Genomic DNA, 23,502 nt, shown 5'->3' on the forward strand with positions numbered 1-23,502 from the left:
AGTTCCAGTGAAAGGACCCTTTCATGCTTCAGCATACCAAGACGTTTGGACAATTTCATGCTCCCAGCTTTGTGGGAACAGTTTGAAGATTTAAAAGTTTGAAGGCGGAACAGTTTGAAGACTCTAAAGAGCTTGAAAACAAAAGCTGGACATCTTTAAGTTGCTTGAAGACGTTTCAACTCTCATCCGAGAAGCTTCTTCATAGACATAGATGGCTTGTAAGTCCTCTGTGAACAACCGTCTTTGAACAGAGGCGGTGGTTTACAACACAAACCTTCTGCCATCTATAATCCAGTTTTGAGATCCCTTCCCAGACGCCGTAATGCCCACTCACATCCTGGGCCGTTTGACCTCAGGAAATCACATGATAGGGTGGGGCCAGGTTTCACAGTCCAGACACTTTTCTTTCTAAGTTCTTTAGACTACCATTACCTGGATGACTGAGAACCTTCACAGACAACAGTTTGAATACATCTTTTTGTTCCAACATGACTGCAGACCAGTGTACAAAGCAAGCTCCATGAGGACATATAAGAGGGAGTTTGGCCCTGACCTGACCGAGTCTTGACCTCAACCTAAAGAACACCTTTGGGATGAATTAGAGCAGTCACCGCTCCGATTTTTCTCATCCAACATCTGTGTCTGACCTCACAAATGCACTTCTGGAAGAAAGATCAAAAATTCCCATAAACACTCCTAAACCTGTGGAAGGCCTTCCCAGTAGTGTTGAGGATGTTTTGCTGCAAAGGGTGGGCTAACATGAGAATCCTCAGAAAAATGGACCTGAAGAAGGAGCTGCTGACCGTCTTCTACCGCTGCTCCATTGAAAGTGTGCTGACATATTGCATCGGTGTGTGGTTCTCCAGCTGCACCACAGCACACAGAAAGGCACTCCAGAGGGTCATCAATATGGCCCAAAAAATCATTGGACATCCTCTTCCCTCCCTGAAGGACCTGTACAGCACTCACTGTCTCAAGAGGGCACGCAGCATCCTACGGGACGGTACACACCCAGGACACCGGGTGTTTAAGCTGCTGCCGTCCGGCAGGAGGTTCAGGCTGCTGAGGTCCCGGACAAACAGACTCAAGGACAGCTTTTACAACAGGGCAACAGCCCTGATCAATGCAAATAGCTGACCTGACTGGCTACCTCCCTGGACTTTTTTAGGGGGGAGGTAACAATGTTTAAAACAACAATAACAATAATAATATTTATATTTATAACAAGGTGCAATAATAATTAATGTGCAATAATAACAGTGTGCAATACAAATACACTTCTTCTTCTTTTTTTATTACTAAGTTATTATACTGTGTTGTGTTGTTTGTGTTGCGTTGTGTAGGACAGTTTTCCAATTTCATTGTACTATTGTACTATGTATGACTGTACAATGACAATAAAGAGTTATCTTATCTTATCTTATCTTATCTAACATCATGTTAAACTCTATGGATTAGAAATGCAAATGTATTCCCTTGCAGACAAGGGAATACATTTGGCAACATAGTGTAAGTCAAAGGAGGCATTTGGTACTTTGGTGTGTGGTTATGTCTGTTGGTGTTAAGGTTAGGCTAATTTGCTCTTGATTTTTTCCTTTGTTTCTATTTCTTTTGCCCCATTTTGAGAATTTTCCATTGATGCTTTATAATACATTCTATTTAAGTATTTGTTCTATATAAATAATTCAGATCTTTTGTAATGTATTTTTAAAGAGTTCAGTGACTGAGTGAGTGCTAATGAGGGCTATAAGGGCTCTGAAACTGAGGCCAAATTGACACCTTCCCATATCACACATTTCTCCCACCAGGATAAAAAGTATAAAGAGGAAATGTTTTTAACTGTCAATAAATGAAAATGTATTTTTGTCTTGTTGTTTTTTTTTTCATGTTAGATATATTTTTTTAAATGTAATAACACCCAGAGTGATATAACAGGGGTTGGTATTAGTTTACAGAACAGAAATGTTTTTTTAAGAAGATGCCAAAGTTTAACCAATGAGGAGAAACAGTATCAGTGACATCATTTCTAACCTTCAACAGGAGTCATGCATCAAACTCCTTAATATAAAGACAAATTATTTCCACATCAGTTTCCTAACTGGTCAAAGTGGAGACTGAAGTGGTCCGTCTAAGGTAGGAAAGTTTTTTGTCTTTGTCGCTGCTATCAGTTCATTATAGTGCAGTATTTAGGATTCTTTAATGCATAAAGCTTGAGCAAAGCAGCTTATTTGTGACTAGTATTTTTTAGCTTATAAATTAAGCATACAGTGGGTAAGGACTGAACATGTCACTAATTTTCTAAGTAAATATATTTCTAAAGGTGCTATTGACATGAATTTCCCACCAGATGTCGGTCACAACCCACCCAATCCACACAAGCAAAGGAATCAAACCATAGATGTCCATAAATTATGTGTAATAATTAAAAATGACACAGGGAAAAATAATTGAAAATGCTTACTGAAATGTATTTCATCCTTCATACAAAAGCCTTTGTTGGTGACGACGACGGCTTCAAGACTAAACTAGTCGCATGCATTGCTCACGTGTGATTTTGGCCCAGTTTTTTCCACACAGTCTTCAAATCCTGAAGGTTGTGTGACCCCTTCTATGTACTCTGAGCTTTAGTTCTTTCCAGAGTTTCAGTTGGAGACTGGCTGGGCCACTCTACAACTTTTTCTTTCTCTGAAACAGTTGAGCGTTTCCTAGCTGTGTATTTAGGATCATTGTTTTGCTTCAAGTAAAATGAATGTTGTGCTTTACATCACTGCATCCAACACTTCGCATTGCACTTGAAGATGTAAGGTTTGGATACAGTTGCTCAGTCATGGAAACCCACTGCATGTCAGTGACCTTTGCTCACTCAGCATCGCTCACTAAGCACCTCAGCATCCCCGGATGCCTCTCTGTAATTTTACATGACTTTGTGGCTGAGTTGCTGTTATTCCCAGTCACTTCCACTTTGTTGTAACACCACTAACAGTTGATTGTGGAATATTTAGTACTGAGGAAATTTCACCAATGGGTTTGTTGCACAGGTGGCATCTTATCATGGTACCAAGCTGGAATTTACTGAGCTCCTGAAAGCAACCCATTGATTTACAAATGTTGGTAGAAGCAGACTGCATGCCTAGATGCTTGATTTTATACACCTGTGGCCATGGAACATGTGAATTCAATTATTTGGATGGGTGAATGAATAATTTAGGCAATAAAGTGTGTGTGACTTACTTTTACTCTTTTGTAAGGATCCCGAAAAAGCATCTCTATGAATTCCTCATCGTATGCCCTCAATGCGTCAAGCAGTCTGAAATATCGCGATTCTCCAAGTGCAGCAGTGGCCAAAAATGTCATCGTTCTGGCTCTCGGCTTTACCATCAACTATATTAACGGTACACTGATACACACCTTCAGAAAACACCAGGTCAGTATTTATTGTTATTGTTGTTTTTATTTCATTATCATTATTGGAAAAATATACCTAAATATTGTTAACACAAAAAATATATAAGTAAAAAAAGTGAGATGAGGTGTTTCATGTCTTTCAGATATTTTATTTGAATCCTCGTTACATCCTGTTCATCCACCTGGTGGTGAATGACATGATCCAGCTCACTTCTTCAATTAGTCTATTTGTTTTCACTTATATCTTTTATCAACTTAATGTTGCATTCTGTTGCTTCCTTATCACTTTGGCTATCTTCACCACCTTCAATACTCCAATAAATTTAGCTCTCATGGCATTAGAGTGCTACATTGCTATTTGTTCACCACTGCAACACGCTGAGCACTGCACCACTAAAAGAACATACGTGGCTATAGGTTGGATCTGGACCATGAGTGCAGTCTCAGCTATGTCAGACATCGTTATTATTCTGGCAACAGAGCCAGTGGAGTTATTTTATTCCACAATACAATGTGAGAGAGATAACTTATTCCGGCATCCAATCATTGTAAAAAAGAAAGAGGTTTCATATTTAATTTTCCTAATTGGTGTTTTGCTCACCTTCATCTACACATACTTCAGGATATTTTTTGCTGCTAACAAAGCTAAATCAGCCAAGCAAGAGTCGAAGAAGGCGAGAAACACAATCCTGCTCCACGGCTTTCAGCTTCTGTTGTCTATGCTAACCTATATAGCAACTGCATTAACGCAGGCTCTGGTGCGCTGGTTCCCTAAACAGTATCTAATAGTTGTTTTTATTTCCTATATCATAATCTACATTGTCCCCAGGTTTGTTAGCCCTATTGTGTATGGGTTACGAGACAAGACATTTAAAAAGTATTTGAAAAAGTATCTGTTGTGTACCATGAAAATGGGTAACGAGACAGATTTTAGACTATAATATTCTTTAACTAGCAGAGGGCAGCTAGAAAGGTGTATTGGTAAAAAACATTAATTAATCATCAGGTTAACTGGATTTCATCCTCTGGACATGCATTGGGTGCACATTGTGTTCCAGAAAAAAACCCAAATATTAGTTGATATGTTGGATTTTTAAATGCTCAGACATAGGTATCACCATCAGACTTGAAAATCACACAATTCCCTTGCTCTTGTTAGTAGAGTTGTATAGAATCTGAATTAAGTAAAAAAAAAAACAATTTTAAAAAAGCAAAAAAGAAAAAGAAAAGAAAGAAAAAAAATGTTACTGTTACTAGTGATAATGTACTGTTTTAACTCTTTGGCAAATATTTGTCCACTTTAAAAAAAAGAGCATCCTGCTTCAGTTCTAAGGTTTTATGTATCAAAACATATGATATGTAAGTAACAGGCGATACTAAAACTAATGCTGATGTCAGCAGTGGTAATATGGAAATCCCCCAAAATCTCATCTGCATTGTTTTTGTTCTTCTTTGTGTTGATGTCAGCATTATCTATATTGTAGTTTATAATGTAGTATAGTTTAGTGTCATTATGAATCATATAATGGTGTATTAATTTTTTTTTAAAAAGCTCAAAGAAAGAAAGTTCCTTTGTCTCAAAATGCCTAATATACTGCTTTAAAGTTTGGAGATGATCCAGTGGAAACTAGTGTTTTCCTAATTGTGTGACTGTGTGATGATTGATCTCTGACCTTGAAGCAGATACTAAAAAGGTGTAATTATATTTTTACCCATTTGATTGGAGCATAACTGGCTTAAATCTTTGGTTTCTATAAGCTTTAAATACTTAAGACACATTCATGCAGTGTGTGATTTTGCGAGTTATGCAGTCATTGAGAAGTTGTAAGGTGTTGTATTGGAAAAATAAAATATGTGATGAACATCTCTCTTCATTTCCTTTCATATGATGTAGCACTTGATTACATACTCCCTCCCTTTTGGGGAAAGAGTAATCTGGCCTTTAGCAGGTCTTTAAAATAAGCAAATGCAATCTGACATGAAAACAGCGTGACATATTGTCGTTAGTTATTGTTTTTTTTATTATGCCAATATGCAGAAGCAGTGTGTAAATAAATAAATAAAAACATGCTTACTGATGTATTATTGTAGGTTCTTTACATTACAGCATAAAATGCCTTGATGCAATTTTGGTTGTCTTTTGGAACTATATAAATAACATTTTCTTGAATCGACAAAATGCTGCTAAATATATTTATTTATATAAAAACAGACAAAGCAACGACACCTCAAACTGCTTTTTATTACAAGATTGCAACCCTACAATAAAACAGAGAAAAATCACCAACAAATAGATGGCAGCCTGTTAGCAACCACCTGGTGACACTGGGAAGGAAGAACTCCCTTTAAACAAAACCTCCAGCAGACTCAGGGAGGGGCAGCCATCTACTAAGACCAGTAGATGGCTGACATCTACTAAGACCAGTAGATGGCTGACATCTACTGGTCTTAGTAGATAGCTGGAGTGGCAGGAGGAGCAGGAGACAGGACCAAAAACACACTGGAAAAGAGACAAAAATTAACAAAGAATGATTAAATACACAGTGGTATAAAAACAAACCATGAATTGCAGCTGGCTCCTAGCCTTTGCATCCTGACCCTCCCCCACATCACTCAAACAGGTGCTGCGCGGTGACCTGCCCCTCCTTTTTAATTACCCTATAGTGATTACGGTTCTCAGTACATCACTATAGAAATAGGGCCTACAGGAGCAGGTGTGTTAGCCAGAGATTTGTGGTTGGGGCTATTGTCTGCCTCTCAATTTTATCTGCACTTTATAGGCCTTTTCCACTTGTACCTGCTTATTTTAGCTCGGCTTGACTACATTTTTAGTGCTTTCCATTAGGTGATAGGTCCTGGTACCAGGTAATTACTCCGTCAGGGTTCCAAGCAAAATGTGATGTCAACCGACTGTATGCCACCAATCGGCTAGTGGTAGCACTCAATGAGTCATGACGGTGTCTCCTTCACAAAAATCCAAACCGCTATTTTTAAAACCATTGGTGCAGCCATTAAGGGAAATGTCTGCACAAAAAACAACATGCCACACACAGAGCAGCCGGTATACCATCACCTCGACATCCTCCTTTGTTGTGGCATTTGTATTGCGTACAAATGATGTCACAGACTTTCAGCCACATTGCTATAACAACACCACACGTATTAAGTGGTACACAATTGTAATAGATGAGTTGAGTCACTTTGAGTGAAGCCAAATACATACTAGTGGAAGAGAGCTAAAGACACAGAGTTTGGAGGGGGGAGGTTTGGATGATCAGCAGTCACATGCTCATGTTATCTGTCTCTAAATTATTATTATTATTTATTTATGTTATTTTTTTTGTGTCCCGTTTGGATCTTTAGCCGTCAGAATTGTTGTCTTAAGGCCAAGAAAGATGCCAAGCGGATTCATTTTACCAAGTGGCTCATCATGGCCTTGCCATATTGGTCCATTTGATTGACCTTTATTATAATTATGAATTTATATTATTTTCGGTTGCTACAAACGGGACAGACATGACTGGGGGACAGGACAGGGAGAAAGAATGAAAGAAAGAGAGGGAGAGAAAGAAAACCAGAGGGGAGAAGAGACGTGAGAAAGGGGGGAAGAAAGAAAGAAAAACAAACAAAACACCTGGATCACCTGTATGGAGAAAAAAAAACAGAAGAGAAATCAAACAAAAAAAGAGCAACATAATAAATACAGCACCATCACAATAAACTAACTAGCAGTAGATAACAGTAGATACTAAATATTAAACGATATTGTGCAGCACGCAAGATAGACAGCGCACAATGTGCTTTGAGGCAGCAGCCAAGAAAGGTGTAGTGCGCGACTGTGAACACCCGTGTGTAAACCTGTGTGGATCAGCACGCTTGTATTCCAAAGGTTTCTCCATGTAACGATCTGCTAGGGAGTGTAGGGAGCCATAGCCCTGTCCCCCAGGGCATGAAGCAGGTATGGAGGAGATCCAGGCCCCCGACATCCAGAGGACCCAGAGTACGAGGACCCGAGGAGGACCACCAAAAGGGGGTCCCAAACGAGAGGTCACCCAGCAGCTACGGAGCAGAGCCAAGAGGGGGTTGCAGTGGCGTGCCCGCGGGCTCAGCCAGCAGCCAGCTGTGCCAGAGAGGACTGAGCTTCAGGTCCAGAGGCCTGAGGGCATCCCACCTCCTGGAAGGGGACCAGCTGGGCCACAGGCGCCAGGCCCCGCCAATCGGCCACCAGGAGTGAGCCGGTACATACATGAGCGCCCAGCCCCAGTCGACAAGATCCATCAACACACCAACGTCTGAGGGCATCAGCCACCGGCAGGGAGTGGGGTGAGGGGAGATAGGCCTCCAAACTTTGGAGGGCCTGAGATGTACCCAGAGAGGTTGAGTCTAAGACCCAACCTGACATATAGACACAGACGAACAGGCGCACGCGGACACAAACGTGCATTCCCACCCCATATGCACAACCAAATACTCGGCACTCACCCAACATGTAGACAGACACAAATAGACACTGCACAGACAGTCGCACTCCCCAAACATACTCTATATCCCAGGTCCAGGTACCCTCGCCCCCAGAGGGGCAAGCCGCACCTAAACCCAGGAGATGTAACCCTTCTCTCTGGGGTGGAGGCAAGCAGACCACCTGCTTATCTGCAGTAGCAGGGAGGCCCCGCATCCCAGACCCCAATCTGACGGCAAGCACCTCCTCCCAGCCCCCCAGCCCTGACGGCTAACAGAACCGGGGTGAGTGAAGACCCCAAACCTCCCAACGCCCGCTCATATGTAGTGTTGCTGTGTGCTGTTCTAAAGTGCATTTAAAACACAGGAGAACATGGTACTTGCTTCCTCTCAGAGAGCAGCACGGCTCCTCCCGAAAACCCTCAGTGTCTATATGCATTTAAAATTGAGGGTAGGGCACCAGGGCCAGAGGTGGGTTGGAATACACCGACCATCCTCTCGATGCTGTAAAACGTGCCCACCCCCAAGGCCCTATATGTATGTGTTATGTGAGAGTGTGAGTAATGTGGATGTCTAGGTTGAAGAATAAAATTGAGGCACAGGCGGCCAGCAGGGGACAGAGGGGGAGTGACCCCCCTGCACCTTGGTGACATACCTGCACCCCAAGCCCTGCGTGTGTGGGTGGGAGTGGTAGGGCAGGAATAGGGAGGCAGCTGAGGATGGGGAGGGAAGAAAGGGAGGGGCAAGTGGCCCCTCCCTGGGGCCAGCTCCCCCGCTGACCCCAGTAGGCACCCCCACACTCTGGAACCCACCAGGGCAAGGGGGCCCAGGCCCATCCGGACCGGGACCCGCAGCAGCAGCACCGCCCAGCCCCACAGAGTCCGGGGCAGCCCACCCGACTCCACCCCAGAGAAAACTGCACCCACCCCATCATCCAATCATCTCCCAAACTACACAAGACAATAGACACCCAGGTTGAGTTCATTCTCCACCTCTCCAATATCTCTCCCCTAGGGTTGGAATACACCGACTATCCTCTCGATGCTGTAAAACGTGCCCACCCCCAAGGCCCTATATGTATGTGTTATGTGAGAGTGTGAGTAATGTGGATGTCTAGGTTGAAGAATAAAATTGAGGCACAGGCGGCCAGCAGGGGACAGAGGGGGAGTGCCCCCCCTGCACCTTGGTGACATACCTGCACCCCAAGCCCTGCGTGTGTGGGTGGGTGTGGTAGGGCAGGAATAGGGAGGCAGCTGAGGATGGGGAGGGAAGAAAGGGAGGGGCAAGTGGCCCTTCCCTGGGGCCAGCTCCCCTGCTGACGCCAGTAGGCACCCCCACACTCTGGAACCCACCAGGGCAAGGGGGCCCAGGCCCATCCGGACCGGGACCCGCAGCAGCAGCACCGCCCAGCCCCACAGAGTCCGGGGCAGCCCACCCGACTCCACCCCAGAGAAAACTGCACCCACCCCATCATCCAATCATCTCCCAAACTACACAAGACAATAGACACCCAGGTTGAGTTCATTCTCCACCTCTCCAATATCTCTCCCCTAAAGATATTGGAGTGAGCTCCTGTAGAGAGGAGACCTCCTGCAAAGATTTGCTTGGACTTCCAAGTTGTGAACACGCAAATCAGTCCATGCATGATTGCATGGCTCCACCCATCAAAAGGTCTGTGCATGCGCGAATATATATCGCCCAACGTTCATTATTGGACTGACAATTGTCGGTTGGAAAATTTTTTACATATCGTCCAACCCTAGTGTTAACCACAGGGTGCCTAGGTTATGTAAAAATGTAGTTTTTTGTTGTTTTGGTTTAAGTGAAAATGTTTTATGTGTGTGTGTTCATGTGTTGTACATGAGTGTAGACTTGTATATAGTTAAACATGTATGGATCATTTAATGTCAAATTCTGAATATTGATCTGTAAGTAATGAAATTTGAAATGAGAGGATAGGAACAGGAAAAATGTAATCCTACTCCTTTTCGAGCACACACATTGTATAGACATAGAAATATACATGAAATTTTGTTTTTTCTTTTTTCCCTTGTTATTTCAATTATATTTGCATGTTCTAAAGAAAATCTATCTATGTTTTCTCATACTGATGTAAAAGACAAAAAATAATGGGTATTAAGACCCTTAATGAGCAGGCCTTTTGAATGGAGTCCTTTAATGCACGCACATGGCCTAGGGCCCTGATACACATATAATACAGAGAGATGTTTCAGGTTAGCTGGAGAAATGGGGTTAGTGGATGTTGTAGCCTAAATGCTGACAATATCCTCTGACTTTTCAAACTTTAAACATAGACACTAGACCATGTGTTGGTGTCATGTCAACCTAAGGAGATGGACCACTGGACATTATATTCTTCATTTCCATTTAATACTTGTACAGCTGCTGTTATTGTGTATATATATATTTATATTTCTCATACATTCTTATATATTTCTATACTGTGTATTGTGTATTTTGTTGTACAGTTATTTTATTTTCAACTTTAATTTATATATTTTATTTTATTCCTTCCTAGTTAAATTTACCCTTTTTAATTTTCATATTTATTTCCTATCTTATTCATAGCCTTTTCTTTTTTTTTTAGGTCACGAGCAGTTGTGTAAGCATTTCACTGCATATCGTACTGTGCATGACTGTGTATGTGACAAATAAAATTTGAATTTTGATTTTATTTTTTTGATTTTTGACAATAAGACAAAGCATGATATTGACACATTTGCAGTGATTCTTGTCTCTTCTTCGTGAGCTAGCAAAAGTGCCTAATACACACGTGCATGCACTAACGGGTACGAGCACTCCTGGGTGAGGGGATACACACATAGACACACCTGACGCCATTTGCATATAACCACTATTATAAATTATCAATCACTGGCAAGTGCTACAAGACAGAAGTCAACCATAACCAGGTGAGCACCTATTCTTTGGTGGGTGGGGTGGTTTATAAAAACAATTTATATATTCTTTGAGATTTGTATTGTATTGAATCATTTAGTGTAGTATAATTTTTTTTTATGTGATCAGCTATATAATAACTCTGATTGTAACACAACCAGGCGCAATTATCAACTATCATTTAAGTTACTGCTTTGAATGAGAATGCTACTATTATCCAGCTCGTTGTGACTAAGTTAATGTTATAGGTCAAACATGTGGAGTTAAGAAATGTCTTATTGCAGTTCACACTTAACTAAAGCAGAGTTTAGTGCAGAAAAGCATAGTTTGTTGTAAACTGGAGCAGAAAGGTTTTTGAATTGATGAGAATAAATAATTTATGGTGGATTACATTGCAGAAAATGCATTTTCTGAAATGTAAATTATTTGCTTAAGCAAAATGAATTACTTTTGATGCTTGGATATGGTGTTTTATGGTTGGTGTAATCGTGTTGCAGAATATTTAAGATTTCTAAGAGTATTATTGATCAGATAAGGAATGCTCATAGATATCAAAACTTTGCCGTGTTTTTAAAGTTAACACCTTCTGTGTTACAACCTGCCATAACAATCAATGATGTCTAGAGGTTTTTTGACCAACTCATGAACCTTTCAAATGCTGCCATGAATTTGACAACAGTTATGTATCGGGACCCGTTAAACATAGCTATTGTCAAGCATATGATAACTGTGGTCCTCTCTATCACCATCATCTATGTCAACGGCACCTTGCTGCACATATTCAAAAAACATGAGGTCTGTATCCTGTCCAAGTTTGGTCACTGAAGCAGTTGTTTTTTATCCACCGTTCAATGTTTAGTGGGATAATTCATCTTTCATGTTCTAAATCCTGTCCTTCTCTTCAGGTTTTCAACACAAATCCTCGTTACATCCTGTACATTCATCTGGTAATCAATGATATCCTCCTGCTCATCATGTTCACCCTCATTACAGTTCTCAGTTCTGCCATTTTCACTCTTCATGTGTCCTTCTGTATTATTTTGCTAGTGATTGGCGTCATTCCCAGCCTTAACACTCCAATGACCCTCGCTGTGATGGCAGTAGAGTGCTATGTTGCCATATGCTTCCCTCTCCAGCACTCACAGATATGTACAGTCAAAAATGTAACCGTTGTGATCACAGTGATATGGGGGCTAAGTTCACTTACAATTCTGCCAAATTTATTCATCAGCCTGGCCACAGAATCCAGAGATTTCTTTCATTCAAGAGTTTTCTGCCTTAGAGAAAATGTTTTCAGACATCCTGAAGTAGAAAAGAAGAGAACTATATCCAACATTGTATTTCTGGTTATTGTTTGGCTCACCCTTGTCTACACATATTTCAGAATCCTTTTCGCTGCACAGGCAGCTGCTGCAAACGCCAGGAAAGCAAGAAACACTGTACTGCTGCACGGCTTCCAGCTGCTGCTGTGCATGCTCACCTACGTGTATGATTTGCTGCTGAGTGGTTTGACATCCTTGTTCCCAAAAGGAGTCCTTACTATTCGCTACACAATCTCAGTATTCATTCACATTCTGCCTCGACTTGTTAGTCCACTTGTTTATGGGATACGAGACAAGGCATTCAGAAGATATCTGAGAAAATATCTGTTCTACTCACCAAAGGCTAATGTTAACAAAAGTTAAAAACAATGCCATCAGCTCTTTTAATTTAAAATACTGAGATTGAGTAGTCTTTGTTTATCTTATTCTATTGTCCTTTTTTGTTTGCATATCTTTCTAATTTAATGTCACAGTGAATGTGTCGAACAGTAACTTTCACTATATGGCAATTTTATAAGACACGATTTTATAAGACACGATTTTATAAGACACGATTTTATAAGACACAATTTTATAAGACACTTTAGTGTTCAGAAAGACAAAAACTGCAGAATTCAACCAGAGAGCTGAAAATATGGACCGAAATAAAACTGGGCAAAATGAAAGCAAAGTTAATAAAGATGGAAGAAAATGTTGCACAAAAAGGCAAAACAAAAGCCATCAACATAAGAAGTAGATATTACCAGAAGAACCAATGCAAAAAGAGTAAGTATAACTAAATAATACAGAAAAATATTTTAAATATATACATTTTTAGGAGCAATGTGAAGGAACCCAAGAGCTGTAAAACAATAGGAAGCGCCCACCAGAAGATGTCAGTAGAGTTCAGCCAGGATTTTTCAAGCCAATATTTGGTGACTTAAAAATGGTAAAGCTTTATTTCAGACACATGAAATATAAAGAGTCTTTCCTGACATTTCTAATGTGCAGTTATTTATCATATTATCTATATTTAGTTGAATGCAGTAATTTTTCCTTGATAAAATAAGATCCTAAATACATTCTTCTGAGTTTAAGAGTTTCTCTTTAATTAACTAATACATTCCAAGTGATATTTTTAAATGACTTAATGCATTAAGGTAAAAACACTAAGGTTTACAGAATGGAAAGTTCTTCAGCATTAGTGTGGTGCTCATAAAAATAGCAGCATGTTGATCGATGCTGATGACACCTACCTTAATGTGCTATTACATTTTATTCTTGAGAAGTGCATGATCTGTAGTCTGCTTTGTTTCTTGTCAGAGTCATAGTACTTGTGTAAATGTGTTGTTTCTTGTTAGAGATCAACTAAAGCCATCTTCTTCTAAAACCATCTTCAGTTCTGTAGATGAGGCTTTTTAAAACCAAAACCAACCATTTTTCATTATTCATGTACAAATGATCCTCATTATTTATGTCTTTGCCATAGTCCATCCTGGGCCCTATACTACAAAGACCGTTTAAGGAGCTTGGAAAGAAAAGCATCCGGACTTCTGTAAGTTTCTTGAAGACGTTTCATCCAAGAAGTGTACTCAGTTCTAAGAGCAATCCCAGAGGCCCAGGTTTTTAAGGGCTATTGGGAGTTTCCTTAAGAGGGTCCTGAACCCCCTATTGATCCTCTGCCAAATCCCAAGAGCCTAGGTTTGAAAACATGTGTGGGTCACAATCAGCCAAGGTTTCAGGTGAACCCATTGTGAAACATAGCCCCACCCTATCGTGTGACTTATTGAGATAAAATGGCCCAGGATGTGAGTGGGCATTAACTTAGAGACTTAGACTTGGAGCTTTTTAGTGTCATTGTGCAGTTTCTTGCACAGCGAAATTGGGTAGCTGAACCACAAAGAAGAGAAACCAATATACATCGAAGGCGGAAAATAAATAAATAATTAAATAAATAGAATAAAATAAAAAACAGTGTATATGTATACACATGTGAGTGGAACTATATACATGGTGTATGTGTAGGAAACACTGAAACAGACTGGGACCAAAATAATTGCACATGAGCCAAAAATATTGCACAGAACATGACAGGCATTTGGGCCGTTCTCAAAATTAGATTATAGATGGCAGAGAGTTGGTGTCGGAAGGCACACCTCTTTTCAAAGATAGTCCTTCACAGTGGACATAGATGGGTTGATTACTCCAAGTTTGTGTTCCAGAGGGTAGTGGAAGTCAAAGAGTAGGTACTGGTCCATGTGTGTGAACGACTTAAAGAAGTCCAGACACTTTTCTTGTCAAGCTCCTTAAACTATGATGACCTGGATGACTGAGAACCTTCACAAACATACAAAGAGAGTTCAACATACCAAGGGTTTCCCCCCCATGTACTAAATAGAAGTGAAGTAGTTACAGAATTGAAAAGGGGAGGAAGGGAGGGAGGTGCATGTAAATGAGAATGACAACTTGCAGAACTGGGAGAACCTATATAGATGAAAGCCAGAAGGAGCGTGTTTGGAGGCGTGGTCCCGCTCCTGAAATTCCGATCCATAATCTCCAATTGTCTCAAGGGGCTCTATGTTTTAAGGTATAGACCCTACATTACAGCGAAAACAGGGAAAACCCCAACAATCAGATGAGATTTTCAGACATCAGCAATCGTCTCCCACACACCGCCTTTTCTCTCACACTTCCACTTTTTCACTCACTCTATCAACTTCCATAGTGCTTTTCTTACTTATTATTTTTGTACAAATCACATCCAATCACTCAAAACCTGCTTCTCACAGCATTCACACACTTAAACTATGACAGAGGTTGAGGAATATAATTCAAAATACGCTTTCCTAAGAGTATTTTAGACATGCCTTTCATAATCAGAAAGAGCAAGTAAAAAAAAAAACCATTGAAACCTCTATTAATTCTCACAGCACACACAAGAAATTAAAAAATAAAACACACCAGCATTTATTGCTGGAGAAAGGTTACTACTGAAAGTAATATGTTAGTCTTAAGTATATACAATGCACTCAATATATTTATATATATATATCCAAACTCAGTCAATTACTATACATCCACTACGGCAACTCAAAACTTTATTTATATCCCTCTAATAAACATAAATGGCGTCTTAAACACACGCATTCAACATTGCTTGCAGCAGTATTTGTAAAACCAACTATGGTTTAAGCAGTTCACTGCTTACTAATTTGCATTTTCACATTCACACACACACAGTCTAAAAATAGCTCCAGCACAGACTCAGCCTCCTTTCACACAGAGATCTCTTATTCTATATTACAAAGACGTCTTATATTTACAACCACTGTCAGGCCTCACAGCTTTAGCGCCTAAACAATTTTGACAAATTTAAGTTAACGTTCCGATAAAGTCCAACTTTTTTGTGCTCAATTAACCAGTATCAGACTCTAGCTGTTTCTGGCCTCATCTCTAAAATCCCTAACTCAATTTAAAAGCGTCAACCAACCCAAACTTTGCCTGAAGCTTTATTTTTGGCATTTCACAGCCAAGGCTTACCCCGAAGTTTTAAGTTAAAGTTACACGCCCGAAGTCCAACTTCTGCTGGTCAAAAAAGTGCAGACTACCGTTCCAAACGGTAAGGAGACTCAAACTCCTAGCTATTGTGGAGGTTCCCAAGTTCTCCCCGGTTGCCAACCGTACTATCCCTATTCGCCGATAGGTCAAGGCCGAGCGTCCTTGGCCAGGAGGGAGCGTCACCTCCAAGAAATGCGCCTCCTAGTGGTCCAACCACCGTCCTTCAAAAATTTATAATACTTTGAAACAACAATCAACACCCAAAACAAGTGTATGACTGACCCAGGTCCAACCTGTCTGACCAATTTGGGACTCAAACCCATAAAATGACCAAATTCCCTACTTTCCTACTTGGGACTTTAACCCTTTAGGGACTTTAACCCTTTCACTGTTTTCCTTTTTTCCTTTCTTTAAGGGACTTTAACCCTTTCAAACTTCAACTTTCAACTCTCATGAGATTTTCACCAAAATCAAAACAGACATTCACCAGTAATTTCAGTGAGTAGACTTTACTTTTTTCATGTCCAATTTGGCACATTTTGGAAATAATTCAACAGGTAGTAGTGCCTTACCTTTGGATAAGCCAGCTTATGCCCACTCACTTTGACCACTGATATTCGTGCCTGCCCGTCTGACCACCTCGGACCCCGGATTTCTCTGTCCAAGCCTCCAACTCGCTCTCCCTCCTCAATAACCGGACAAGCCTCCCAAATGTTAGGTTCAATATTGAGGAAGGGTAGAGGAGGTAATCAACTTCCATAATAACAACACTGGTCCGGCCGGGTGGAGTCAAATGATGATTTTAATGCACGCGTGGGAAGACCGCCACTGTATGCAGACAGCGCCGATCCCCGACTTACAGAGCATAAGAAGGTGTTTTATACCTTTCAGGGCTTAAATTTACTGACGTCACTCAGATACAGTTCATACATAGGTTTCAAAACCACAATGACTTAACACAGTTTAAAATAACATTGTCTCCGTCTCCACGACAGATGCTTCCTGTCAGCCTTCTGACTTTCACTTCTTGTCTGGAAAACCAGACCCACACCCTGCAAGAAACTGTTCCTCTTTTTGCAGAGACAGCAAGAAACTATTCCTCTTTTACAGAGACAATTTTAGAGTTACAAGCAAACATGATTAACCTCTCACCTATAAATAAGTCTATCTAATGTGTGAGTGTGTGTGTGTGTCATCATGAAATGCACTCAGTTTCACCTCTCCCTTCACCAGCTGAAACTTGTAACCTTTTCAAACAGACAGAAGGCCAGCACGTACACATTTCAGATTATAACAAGCATGCAAAAGCATTTAAGATTATAGATTCAACTCAACAGTTTAGAGTGGTTATAACTGCACCTGTAATAAAGGCTAATTGGGTACCAATATGTTTAAACATCTGAATACAATATCAATACTGCAGATTGTATTATTAATGCAATGGTAATGATGATGATTATTAACAATAGCAGTAAAATAATTTCTCTAATTCCTCACACCCCCTATGAGCAAGCAATCTGGCAACAGTGGGAAGGTAAATAGTGCATAAACATTAAAAAAAACAAAAGAAGATGAGAAACTGAGTGCACTGTAAACAACGGTGCTGATTTGGCTTTACACACACTTTACACACCCAGTCATCCACCCATTCACACACTGGTGGAGGCCGCTACAGTTGTAGCCACAGCTACCCTGGGACAGACTGACAGAAGCGAGGCTGCCATATCGTGCCATCGGCCCTTCTGGCCAACACCAGTAGGCAGCGGGTGAAGTGTCTTGCCCAAGGACACAACGACGGAGACTGTCCGAACCGGGGCTCGAACCGGCAACCTTCCGATTACAAGGCGAACGCCCAACTCTTGAGCCACGATCGCCCCCAGGCTGTTCCCAAAATGAGTGCTGACTGTTCGCTACACAATCTCAGTGCTCGTTCACATTCTGGCTCGACTCGTCAGTTTATGGCATACAGGACAAGACATTCAGAAAGTACTTGAAAAGATACCAGCGTTATACACCAAAGTCTGACTCTGATAATTAACACCAAAACAACATCACTAGCTTTATTCTATTTTAAAGACTGAGGTTCATCAGTCTTTCTTCATCTAATTATTGTTTTCTTCTGGATCCACCCAAACAGAAACAGCTTCTTTTTGAAATTTGTGTTTCTTCCCAGAAATATGTTTGTATGTTTCTAAACTGCCAATTACAGTAAACTAAAATCAACCAACCATTTCTGATCATCATTCATGTCCTAACCAAATAAAGCCTTGCAGGCTCTTTATGTGCTTTGTTCTGAAGAGTGAAGGCAGATCAAATTTCTCCTACAAGTATGTCAAATGCACACTTATCCTGAGGTCGGGAAATGTTTTGATAGTAACGCATTTTTAACACGTTTTGGTTTTTTATGCCACTAAAACACATTTATTGCTGATAATGATAATAATAATAATAATAATAATAATAATAATAATAATAATAATAATAATAATAATAATAATAATAAGCCTCAGCCTCCCTGGGAAAGTTGGGAGGCTGACTTTCGTCCTGGTCGCGGAACACTGGACCAGCTCTTTATCCTCTCAAGGATACTTGAGGGCACATGGGAGTTTGCCCAACCAGTCTACATGTGTTTTGTGGACTTGGAGAAGGTATTCGACCGTGTCCCTCGGGGTGTCCTGTGGGAGGTGTTGCAGGAGTATGGGGTGTCTGGCCCATTGCTACGGGCCATTCGATCCCTATACAACCGTTGCAAGAGCTTGGTTCGCATTGCCGGCAATAAGTCGGACTCGTTCCCGGTGGGTGATGGGCTCCGCCAGGGCTGCCCTTTGTCACCGGTTCTGTTCATAATTTTTTTGGACAGGCGCAGCCAAGTGGCGAAGGGCTTTCGCTTTGGTGGCCTCAGAATCTCATCTCTGATTTTTGCGGATGATGTGGTTTTGTTGGCTTCATCGGGTTAAGGCCTCCAGCTCGCACTGGAATGGTTCGCAGCCGAGTATGAAGCAGCGGGAATGAGGATCAGCACCTCCAAATCTGAGGCCATGGTTCTCAGCCGGAAAAGGGTGGAGTGCCCACTCCAGGTCGGGGATGAGTTTCTGCCCCAAGTGGAGGAGTTCAAGTATCTCGGGGTCTTGTTCGCAAGTGATGGGAGAAGGGAGCCGGAGATCGACAGACGGATTGGGGCTGCAGCTGCAGTAATACGGACGCTGCACCGGTCCGTCGTGGTGAAGAGGGAGCTGAGTGTAAAAGCGAAGCTCTCAATTTACCGGTCGATCTACGTCCCTACCCTCACCTATGGCCACGAGCTGTGGGTAGTGACCGAAAGAACGAGATCGCAGATACAAGCGGCAGAAATGAGCTTTCTCCGAAGGGTGGCTGGCATCTCCCTTAGAGATAGGGTGAGAAGTTCGGCCATCCGGGAGGGGCTCAGAGTAGAGCCGCTGCTGCTCCACATCGAAAGGAGCCAGCTGAGGTTGTTCGGGCATCTGACAAGGATGCCTCCTGGGTGCCTCCTGGGTGAGGTGTTCCGGGCATGTCCCACCAGGAGGAGGCCCCGGGGCAGACCCAAGACACGCTGGAGAGATTATATCTCTCGGCTGGCCTGGGAACGCCTTGGTGTTCCCCCGGATAAGCTGGAGGAGGTGGCTGGGGAGAGGGAGGTCTGGGCCTCTCTGCTTAGGCTGCTACCCCCGCGACCTGGCCTCGGATAAAGCGGATGAAGATGGATGATGGATGGACTTAATTTTTTATGAATTTTGTTTTTTCTTTTTTCCTTTGTTGTTTCAATTATATTTGCATGTTCTAAAGAAATTCTATCTATGTTTTCTCATACTGATGTAAAAGACAAAAAATAATAGGTATTAAGGCCCTTAATGAGCAGGCCTTTTGAATGGAGTCCTTTAATGCACACACATGGCCTAGGGCCCTGATACACATATAATACAGAGAGATGTTTCAGGTTAGCTGGAGAGCTGGGGTTAGTGGATATTGTAGCCTAAATGCTGACAATATCCTCTGACTTTTCAAACTTTAAACATAGACACTAGACCATGTGTTGGTGTCATGTCAACCTAAGGAGATGGACCATAAGACAAAGCATGATATTGACACATTTGCAGTGATTCTTGTCTCTTCTTTGTGAGCTGGTAAAAGTGCCTAATACACACGTGCATGCACTAACGGGTATGAGCACTCCTGGGGGAGGGGATATCTCCCTCTCTCACACACATAGACACACCTGACGCCATTTGCATATAACCACTATTATAAATTATCAAGTGCTACTAACTTATTAGAAAGAAGTCAACCATAACCAGGTGAGCACCTATTCTTTGGTGGGTGGGGTGGTTTATGAAAACAATTTATATATTCTTTGAGATTTGTATTGTATTGAATCATTTAGTGTAGTATAAATTTTTTTTATGTGATCAGCTATATAATAACTCTGATTGTAACACAACCAGGCGCAATTATCAACTATCATTTAAGTTACTGCTTTGAATGAGAATGCTGCTATTATCCAGCTCGTTGTGACTAAGTTAATGTTATAGGTCAAACATGTGGAGTTTTTTCTTTAATGAAAATGTCTTATTGCAGTTCACACTTAACTAAAGCAGAGTTTAGTGCAGAAAAACATAGTTTGTTGTAAACTGGAGCAGAAAGGTTTTTGAACTTTATAAAATTGATTAGAATAAATAATTTATGGTGGATTACATTGCAGAAAATGCATTTTCTGAAATGCATTTTTTGCCTAAGCAAAATGAATTACTTTTGATGCTTGGATATGGTGTTTTATGGTTGGTGTAATAGTGTTGCAGAATATTTAAGATTTCTAAGATTATTATCGATCAGATAAGGAATGCTCATAGAAACTTTGCCGTCTTTTTAAAGTTAACACCTTCTGTGTTACAACCTGCCATAACAATCAATGATGTCCACAGGTTTTTTGGCCAACTCATGAACCTTTCAAATGCTGCCATGAATTTGACAACAGTTATGTATCGGGACCCGTTAAACATAGCTATTGTCAAGAACGTGATAACTGTGGTCCTCTGTATCGCCATCATCTATGTCAACGGCACCTTGCTGCACATATTCAAAAAACATGAGGTCTGTATACTGCTCATAAATTTTGCATCTATTTATTACATCCATTTAGAACTAGATACTAGACGACAGAATGTGATATATTCTGCACTGAACATTCCATCGCGCAAAGAGACGTTGGAGTGACATCTTTTAAATTATATTTTTGGACGTCCAAGTTTGGTCACTGAAGCATTTTTTTTTATCCACCGTTCAATGTTTAGTGGGATAATTCACCTTTCATGTTCTAAATCCTGTCCTTCTCTTCAGGTTTTCAACACAAATCCTCGTTACATCCTGTACATTCATCTGGTAATCAATGATATCCTCCTGCTCATCATGTTCACCCTCATTACAGTTCTCAGTTACGCCGTTTTCACTCTTCATGTGTCCTTCTGTATTATTTTGCTAGTGATTGCCGTCATTCCCAGCCTTAACACTCCAATGACCCTCGCTGTGATGGCAGTAGAGTGCTATGTTGCCATATGCTTCCCTCTCCAGCACTCACAGATCTGTACAGTCAAAAATGTAACCGTTGTGATCACAGTGATATGGGTGCTAGGTTCACTTACAATTCTGCCAGATTTATTCACCATCTTGGCCACAGAATCCAGAGATTTCTTTCATTCAAGAGTCGTCTGCCTTTGGAAAACAACTTTCAGACCTCCTGAGCTAGAAAAGAAGAGAGAGATATCCAACATTGTATTTCTGGTTATTGTTTGGCTCATCCTTGTCTACACATATTTCAGAATCCTTTTCGCTGCACAGGCAGCTGCTGCAAACGCCAGGAAAGCAAGAAACACTGTACTGCTGCACGGCTTCCAGCTGCTGCTGTGCATGCTCAACTACGTCTATGATTTGCTGCTGAGTGGTTTGACATCCTTGTTCCCAAAAGGAGTCCTGACTATTCGCTACACAATCGCAATACTAATACATGTTCTGCCTCGAATCATCAGTCCAATTGTTTATGGAATACGAGATAAGATGTTCAGAAAGTACCTGAAAAAATACTTGTTTCATACAAAAAATGCTAATGCTTTTGTACACAGGTAACCCAGACAAGACAGACATTGTTGATGTTACACATTTATCAATTTCTCTTAATTTTATTACCATTTTCTTTTAGATACAGACTAAGTAGAAGTAATGGGAGTAGTGAAATTCACTTTATGTTTCTCATATCATCCTGACTTACAATTTTTTTGATCTTTCTAAACTCTCATTCACAGTCAAACAGTGTTCTGTTAGTCTCTGCATTTTGAAGCTGTAGGCAGAAATACTGTAACTTCCTGTTTGTATCACAAAGGAGAAAACTGCAGTAACCTAACCTACAGCAAATAAAAACATATTTTCATGAGTTTTCAGAATTTATTGGATTCATTTTTGGTGCTCAGTGTTTAGTGTAATATGTTTCAAAGAAACATGCTACTTCATTGACGGTCCATTTTTCCATAAAGCATTACTGTGCTAAATTGAATGGTATGACAGTTTTGCTGTTACTTATGTAAGACAGGTTCTCCAATTATGTGCATGATGGGAAAATAATCAAATGAGCCTTTTTCCTGCAAACATTTTGCTACCATTGGCTCACTAATGGATTTTATGTGGTGGTTTATGTGGAGGGAAATTTTGAAATTGCAGAGCAGGATACTTTATATAGTACTGTTAATTAGTAATTATTGCTTTTGGCTTCTTGCAAGCTACATTAGTGCTTGCACTTGCAGTGATGAAGTGAATGCAGAACACCACTGAACTGATCTGAATGGACTGGCTCATTGTCAGTGATCTGATCCAGCTTTTCAGTTTTGTTACTTGTGTTATTTGGTATCATACTTAAATTTTTCGTGACATGGTGCATTCGTAAGTCGGGGTTCCACTGTATTTAAGAACATTTTATGTTTTTTTTATTTATGTGTGGTCAAATTGAATAATATGGTAATAATAATACATTTGTCTTAAATTATGGATGCTGATTCAAGTTTATGGTAAGAAAGGCCAGTGAAAATGTAACCCTTTTGTCTTTAATAGTGATGTGTCAGTCGCGAACGAAACGGCTCTTAGAGCCGGATCTTTGAAGTGAACGACGCGAGCCGGCTCCTTATCGCCAGCCGTGGAGTTTTTTTCTTTCGCTCACCCTCTCTCTCACTCTTTTTTCTGCTTCACTCAGCACGCGAGCCTTGGGCTTTGTGCTGGGAAGAGGGGGGAGGGGCGGTAGTTACACTCGCAGTAGCACAGGAACAGAGCAGGAGGGAAAAGAGAGAGAAAGAGAGCCAGGGACAACAACATCACATTAGAAAGGTATAGTAATCACAGTTGTGGATGTTAAAGGATTCACAAAGTTTATTCATGCAGGCCCATATGACAGAGAATGTGCATCTTCTTTTTGTTTTCATATTTTCATTTATATGTAATTGTGTTGTGGTTTGCAGTGTTTTGTGTTGTTTTACTTAAAATGTGTTTAAAAGGAAAAAGCTGAAAATTTAAATAGCTAAAAGTTGGACTGCGAATAGTTGGTTTTTCTAATATATGATTTATTTATTACATTTCATGTGGAGAGAATAAATAAAAGTAGATTTACAGTGGCCCCTAGAGACAAAGCATGTACAAACTCCAAAACATGTACAAAACACAACAGAAGTGCACCAGGATGCAGGCGAAGTATTGAGCTTTTGTTACCTAGTGGCTACACAAGCCAGCAAGTACCAACGATGTAAGCAGGTAAATGAACTTTTTTTTTAAATCATTTGAATATCTATGAGTGGTATTTATATATATATAT

The 23,502-nt window shown here is 40.8% G+C and overlaps 3 protein-coding genes across 3 annotated transcripts; all 3 read left to right on the plus strand.

Moving 5' to 3' along the window:
* Positions 1 to 3,163: 3,163 nt before the first annotated feature.
* LOC146517800 (odorant receptor 131-2-like) lies at positions 3,164 to 4,531 on the plus strand. The gene is made up of 2 exons (XM_085160472.1): positions 3,164 to 3,424; positions 3,549 to 4,531. The coding sequence occupies exons 1-2, from the start codon at positions 3,269 to 3,271 to the stop codon at positions 4,344 to 4,346; spliced, it is 954 nt and encodes a 317-aa protein (XP_085016598.1). The 5' UTR covers positions 3,164 to 3,268; the 3' UTR covers positions 4,347 to 4,531.
* A 6,174-nt stretch (positions 4,532 to 10,705) lies between these two features.
* On the plus strand, positions 10,706 to 15,335 carry LOC146517801 (odorant receptor 131-2-like). Its single transcript, XM_085160473.1, has 2 exons — positions 10,706 to 11,577; positions 11,688 to 15,335. Exons 1-2 carry the CDS (start codon positions 11,425 to 11,427, stop codon positions 12,465 to 12,467), a joined length of 933 nt encoding a protein of 310 aa, XP_085016599.1. The 5' UTR covers positions 10,706 to 11,424; the 3' UTR covers positions 12,468 to 15,335.
* Positions 15,336 to 20,841: 5,506 nt separating this feature from the next.
* On the plus strand, positions 20,842 to 22,081 carry LOC146517802 (odorant receptor 131-2-like). The gene has a single exon (XM_085160743.1). It carries the CDS (start codon positions 20,940 to 20,942, stop codon positions 21,774 to 21,776), a length of 837 nt encoding a protein of 278 aa, XP_085016869.1. The 5' UTR covers positions 20,842 to 20,939; the 3' UTR covers positions 21,777 to 22,081.
* Positions 22,082 to 23,502: the final 1,421 nt, after the last annotated feature.

Source organism: Neolamprologus multifasciatus, chromosome 5 (assembly GCF_963576455.1).
Source record: "Neolamprologus multifasciatus chromosome 5, fNeoMul1.2, whole genome shotgun sequence".
In the NCBI taxonomy this organism is placed as follows: domain Eukaryota; kingdom Metazoa; phylum Chordata; class Actinopteri; order Cichliformes; family Cichlidae; genus Neolamprologus; species Neolamprologus multifasciatus.

Bases quoted from the DNA above. Each gene is read 5' to 3' on its own strand.
- LOC146517800 (XM_085160472.1), top strand. From the start codon at position 3,269: ATGAATTCCTCATCGTATGCCCTCAATGCGTCAAGCAGTCTGAAATAT. The intron at 3,425-3,548 runs GTCAGTATTTAT...CATGTCTTTCAG, and splicing joins ACACCTTCAGAAAACACCAG to ATATTTTATTTGAATCCTCG.
- LOC146517801 (XM_085160473.1), top strand. From the start codon at position 11,425: ATGAACCTTTCAAATGCTGCCATGAATTTGACAACAGTTATGTATCGG. The intron at 11,578-11,687 runs GTCTGTATCCTG...CCTTCTCTTCAG, and splicing joins ACATATTCAAAAAACATGAG to GTTTTCAACACAAATCCTCG.
- LOC146517802 (XM_085160743.1), top strand. From the start codon at position 20,940: ATGTTTAGTGGGATAATTCACCTTTCATGTTCTAAATCCTGTCCTTCT.